At 36.2% G+C, this 6,515-nt stretch overlaps 1 protein-coding gene across 1 annotated transcript; it reads left to right on the forward strand.

The window, feature by feature from the left end:
- The first annotated feature begins 590 nt into the window (after positions 1-590).
- Positions 591-1,811, forward strand: LOC133099167 (calponin-3-like). The gene is given in 4 exon segments (XM_061202655.1): positions 591-976; positions 978-1,448; positions 1,450-1,728; positions 1,730-1,811. Coding segments are annotated over 4 exon segments (1,122 nt in total). The 5' UTR covers positions 591-652; the 3' UTR covers positions 1,778-1,811.
- Positions 1,812-6,515: the final 4,704 nt, after the last annotated feature.

Below are 6,515 nucleotides of genomic sequence, written 5' to 3' on the forward strand. Positions count from 1 at the left end.
GAAGTTTAACAAAGAGTTAGAAACTATAAAGATGAACCAAACAGCACTGAACAATACAGTAACTGAAATTAAAAATACATTAGAAGGAATCAAGAGTAGATTAGATAAGAAAGAGGAATGGATGAGTGAACTGGAAGCAGAGTAGTGGAAATCACACAAGCTTAACAGAAAAAAAAAGCTAGCCAAATTGAACAATACATTAAAAAATCATACACTTTGATGAAGTGGATTTATCATAGGGATGCAAGAATGGTTCAGTATCTACAAATCAACCAATGATACATCACATTAACACATTGGGAAAAAAATCAAGTGATCATGATCATCCCAAAAAATGCAGAAAAAGCTTTTGACAATATTTAACATCCATTTATGATAAAAATTCTCAACAATGTGGGTATAGAGGGAACATAATATTAAAAAGGCCATATATGAAAACCCATTGCCAACATTATACTCAATGGTGAAAAGCTGAAACCATTTTCTCTAAGTTCAAGAACAAGACAAGAACACCCACTCTTGCCATGTTTATTCAAGATGGTATTGGAGAGTTCATGCGGGACTCCGGAGCCGACCGGGAGGCTCTGCGGGACCTCGTCCGAGTGAGTAGCCGAGGCACCGCCCGCGCCCCGCCGCCGCGTCAGGGCGATTCATGCGCCGCGCAGGGGAGCGAGCTCCGAGCATCTTGTGGTGCGGCCACTCCTCGGGGCCAGGAGCGGGGAAGCCGAGCGCAAGAAACCCCCGGACCAGAGCTCAGCCTCTTCCCGCCGACCGAATCATCATGACCCACTTCAACAAGGGCCCTTCCTATGGGCTCTCGGCCGAAGTCAAGAACAAGATTGCTTCCAAGTATGATCGTCAAGCAGAAGAAGATCTTCGCAATTGGATAGAAGAGGTGACCGGCATGAGCATTGGCACCAACTTTCAGCTGGGCTTAAAAGATGGCATAATCCTCTGTGAACTCATAAACAAGCTAACAGCCGGGCTCAGTAAAGAAGGTCAATGAGCCCTCATTAAACTGGCCTCAGTTGGAGAATATTGACAACTTTATCAAAGCTATTCAGGCTTATGGTATGAAGCCACATGACATATTCGAAGCAAATGATCTTTTTGAAAATGGAAACATGACCCAGGTTCAGACTACGCTGGTGGTCCTAGCAGGTCTGGCTAAAACAAAAGGATTCCATACAACCATTGACACTGGAGTTAAGTATGCAGAAAAACAAACAAGACGTTTTGATGAAGGAAAATTAAAAGCTGGACAAAGTGTAACTGGTTTACAGATGGGAACCAACAAATGCGCCAGCCAAACAGGTATGACAGCCTATGGGACTAGGAGGCATCTTTATGATCCCAAAATGCAAACTGACAAACCTTCTGATCAGACCACGGTTAGTCTGCAGATGGGCACCAACAAAGGAGCCAGCCAGGCGGGGATGTTAGCCCCGGGGTACCCGAAGAGACATCTACGATCAGAAGCTAACATTACAACCCATGGACAACTCGACAATTTCTCTACAGATGGGTACGAAGAAAGTCGCTTCCCAGAAAGGAATGAGTGTGTATGGGCTTGGGCGGCAAGTATATGACCCCAAATACTGTGCTGCTCCCACAGAACCTGTCATTCACAATGGAAGCCAAGGAACCGGAACAAATGGGTCGGAAATCAGTGTTAGTGATTATCAGACAGAATACCCAGATGAATATCACGGCGAGTACCAAGATGACCAAGTACCCCAGAGATTACCAATATAGAGAACAAGGCATTGATTATTAGATTCACAGAGGAGCTCAGTATTTAGCCCGTTGTTTTTATTCAGTAAGAGCCAAGCTAGCCTTGAGTAATTTTTACCTTGTCTTCCTAAAACACTATTATGCTTATTGTACCTAAAGGAAATACTGCCTTACATACATTCCTTTTTCCTTTTTCTGCCTCTTCCTTAAATAGTTGCCTTTTAGTGCTGTAACAGTTAAATCCTACAGCATAACCAATAACTCGCATATGAAGTAAAAAGGAATACAGTGAAAGGGGAGTACTCTTGTACAGTCAATTCTTTTATTAAAGATCTATGCACTTTTACAATCCTCTACTTAAATTGGTATTTTCAAACAATAGGAAGCTTTTTTTTTTTTTTACAGTTTAGTATCTGGTTTCTACATGGAAGACTAAACTCATGCTTATAGTTAAGTGTGGTCTTTGCCAACTAAATTTAAGATGCAGCATTTTAGAAATTTATATATCAATGTTTCTACAGTATTGTTTGCTAATTTTTAAATAAAGTCTTGATCAGTGTGCATTTGTGATTATCTGTGTACTCATTCTTACCTAAGCCGACAAGATCTTTTCCGAGTGGTGTTTTGAAAGGAACATGTACAAACCTGGCCTGCAGACATCGAGGTCTGGGGGGTGCGTTTGCTCTTCCTGTTTGTGCCAATGTATTGATGTAGAGTTGCTCTGTTTTCTTCCACTGTATTTATTGCTGCATTTCTCAGCATAAACTTATCCCATTGTATTTTTTATAAATAAATATTTTTTTGAAAAAAAAAAAGATAGTATTGGAAATCCTTGCCATAGAAATCATACAACAACAACAACAACAACAAATCAACTGAATCCAAATAGTAAGGAAGAAATAAAACTGTCACTGTTTCATATGGCATAATATTGGGTTGGCCAAAAAGTTCGTTCGGGTTTGTGAGTAAGCTGTTACGAGAAAAACCTGAGTGAACTTTCCGGCCAACCCAATACTATATATAGAAAACCCTATAGACTACATCAAAAAACTAATAGAAATAATGAATTCAGTAAAGTTTCAGGACACAAAATTAATATGCAGAAATCTGTTACTTTTCTGTACACTAATAACAATGTACTAGAAAAAGAAATTAAGAAAACAATCCCATTTACAATTGCATCAGAAAGAATAAAATACCTAGGAGTAAATCTAACCAGGAGATGAAAGACCTTTACTCTGAAAACTATAAGACAGTGATGCAAGATATTGAAGATAACATAAACAAATGGAAAGATATACCATGCTCATGAATTGGAAAAATTAATATTGTTAAAATGGCCGTACTTCTCAGGGCAATCTACAGATTCAATGCAATCTCTATCAAAACACCAAGAGCATTTTTCACAGAACTAGAACAAATAATACAACAATTTGTGGAAATAGAAAAGAGCTTGAGTATCCAAAGCAATCTTGAAAAAGAAGAACAAAGGTACAAAACGCCCCACTTTTAAACTATACTACAAAGCTACAGTAACAAAACAGTGTGGTACAGGCCCAAAAAGAGACACATGAATCAATGGAACAGAAGAGAGAGCCCAGAAATAAACCCACACTTATATGAGCAATTAATTTATGACAAATGAGGTAAGAATATACAATGGAGAAATGACAGTCTCTTCAATAAGTGGTGCTGAGAAAAATGGACAGCATCAATTAGCTTTCCTTTAAGGGAAAATTGTCTAAAATATGTAAGCATGATTATGTACAGATTGATATTCTCTTTTTATTTTTATTTTATTTTCCCCTTATTAATTTTTTACTGAAGTATAGTTGATTTACAACATTATGTAAGTTTTAGGTGTACAGCATAGCAATTCAGTATTTTCTCAGATTATACTTCATTATAGGTTATTACAAGAAAATGTCTATAATTCCCTGTGCTATACAGTATATCCTCTTTCCTTATTTAATTTATAAATATGAGCTTGTATCTGTTAATCCTATACCCCTAATCTGTCCCTCCCTTCTCTTCCTTCTCCCCTTTGGTAACCACAAGTTTGTTTTCTGAATCTGTGAGTCTGTTTTTGTTTTGCATATGCATTCATTTGTATTCCTTTTTAGATTCTACATATAAGTGATATCATACAGTATTTGTCTCTCTCTGCCTGACTCATTTAATGAAACATAATATTCTCTAGGTCCATCCACTTTGCTGTAAATAGCAGAATTTCTTTTTTTTTTATGCTTGAGTAATATTACACACCACATCTTCTTAAGCCAATCATCTGTTGATGGGCCCTTGGGTTGCTTGCATGTCTTGAATATTGTAAATAGTGTTGCTATGAACATTGGGGTTCACGTATCTTCCTGAATTAGTGTTTTCATTTTTTCCACATATATACAGAGAAGTGTAATTGATGGATCACACGGTAGTTCTTTTTTTCATTTTTTAAGGAACTTCAATACTCTTTTCCATACAGGCTTCATCAGTTTACATTTCCAACAACAGTGTACAACAGTGCCCTTTTCTCTACATACTCCCCAGTATTTGTTACTTGTAGACTTTTTGATGATAGCCATTCTGAAAGGGTGAGGTAATACCTCATTGTGGCTTTGATTTGCATTTCTCTAATAATTAATAACATTAAACATCTTTTCATGTACCTGTTATCCATCTGTATGTCTTCTTTGGAGAAATGTCTATTTAGGTTTTCTGCCCGCTCTTCCATTGGGCTGTTTTTGTTGTTGTTGTTGTTATTGAATTGTATGAACTGTTTGTATATTTTAGATATTAACCCCTTGTTGGTCACATCATTTGCAAATATTTTCTCCCATTTTGTAGGTTGTCTTTTTGTTTTGTTGATGATTCCCTTTCCCGTGCAAAAGCTTTTAAGCTTAATTAGGTACCTTTTTTTTAAATTTTTGCTTTTATTTCTTTTTCCTTAGGAGACAGATCCAAGAATATATAGCTACAATTTATGTCAAAGACTGTTCCACCTAGGTTCTCTTCTAGGAGTTTTAGGGTTTCAGGTCTTACATTTAGGTCTTAAACCATGTTGAGTTTATTTTTTTATATGGTGTGAAGGAATGTTCTAATCTCATTGTTTTTATATGTGGCTGACCATTTTTCCCAGTACCACTTTTTGAAGAGATTGTCTTTTTTCCATTGTCTATTCTTGCCTCCTTTGTTGTAGATTAATTGACTGTAGGTGTGTGAGTTTGTTTCTGGGTTCTCTATTCTGTTTCATTGACCTATGTGTCTGTTTTTATGCCAGTACCACACTCTTTTAATTATTGTAGTTATGTAGTATAGTCTGAAGTCTGGGAGGATTATTCCTCCACCTTTGTTCTTTTTTTTCAGGATTGCTTTGGCAATTCAGGGTCTTTTGTGGTTCCTTATAAATATTAGGATTATTTGTTCCATTTCTGTGAAAAAATGTCATGGGTATTTTGATAAGGATTGAATTAAATCTGTAGATTGATTTGAGTAGTATGACCATTTTAATAATATTGAGTCTTCCAATCCAGGAGGATGGGATATCTCTCCATTTCTTTGAATCATCTTCAATTTCCTTCATCAATGTTTTATAATTTTCAGAATATAGTTCTTCCACCTCCTTGGTTATGTTTATTTCTAGGTATTTTTGATGCAATTTTAAATAGAATTTTTTTTTACTTTCTCTTTCTGATATTCCATTATTAGTGTTTAGAAATGCAACAGATTTCTGTATATTAATCTTGTATCCTGCAACCTTGAATTCATTTATTAGTTCTAACAGTTTTTTGGTGGAGAGTTTAGGGCTCTCTGTATAGAGTATCATGTTATCGGCAAAAAGTGACAGTTTTACTTTTTCCCTTCCAATTTGGATACATTTTCTTTCTTTTTCTTGTCTGATTGCTGTGGTTAGTACTTCCAATACTGTGTTAAATAGAATCGGTGAGAGTAGGCATTCTTGTCTTGTTCCTGAATTTAGTGGGAAGGCTTTCAGCTTTTCACCATTGAGTTTTATGTTGACTGTGGGTTTGTCATAAATGGCCTTCATTATGCTGATATGTTCCCTTTATACCCACTTTGATGACAGTTTTTATCATGAATGAATGTTAAAATTTTCAAATGCTTTTTCTGCATCTATTGAGATGACCATGTGATTTTTGTCTTTCCTTTAATTAATGTGATATATCACATTGATTGATTTCCATGTGTTGAACCATTCTTGTGACCCTGGAATAAATCCAAATTGATCATGGTGTATGATCCTTTTTACATATTGTTGGATTCAGTTTGCTAATATTTTTTAAGGATTTTTTCATCCATATTAATTGAAGTTATTGGCCTGTAATTTCTTTTTTTGTAGTGTCTTTGTCTGCTTTGGTATCAGGGTAATGGTGGCTTTGCAGTATGAATTTGAGAGCTTTCCTTCTTCCTCAGTTTTTTGGAATAGTTTGAGAAGCATAGGTATAATTCTTCTTTATGTTTGGTAGGATTCCCCTCTGAAGCAATGTGGTCCTGGACTTTTGTTTGCAAGGAGCTTTCTCATTACAGATTCAGTTTCACTTTTAGTGATTGGTGTGTTTAGACTGTTAGTTTCTTCTTGACTCCGTCTTGGCAGGCAGCATGTTTCTAGAAACTTGTCCATTTCTTCTAGGTTGTCCAATTTGTTAGCATATAACTGTTCATAGTATACACCTATGATTTTTTTGTATCTCTGTGGCATCGGTTGTTATTTCTCCTCTTTTATTTCTTATTTTATTTGAGTCCTCTCTCTTTTCTTCTGGGTG

The sequence above is a fragment of the Eubalaena glacialis genome, chromosome 10 (assembly GCF_028564815.1).
Source record: "Eubalaena glacialis isolate mEubGla1 chromosome 10, mEubGla1.1.hap2.+ XY, whole genome shotgun sequence".
NCBI classification, from domain to species: domain Eukaryota; kingdom Metazoa; phylum Chordata; class Mammalia; order Artiodactyla; family Balaenidae; genus Eubalaena; species Eubalaena glacialis.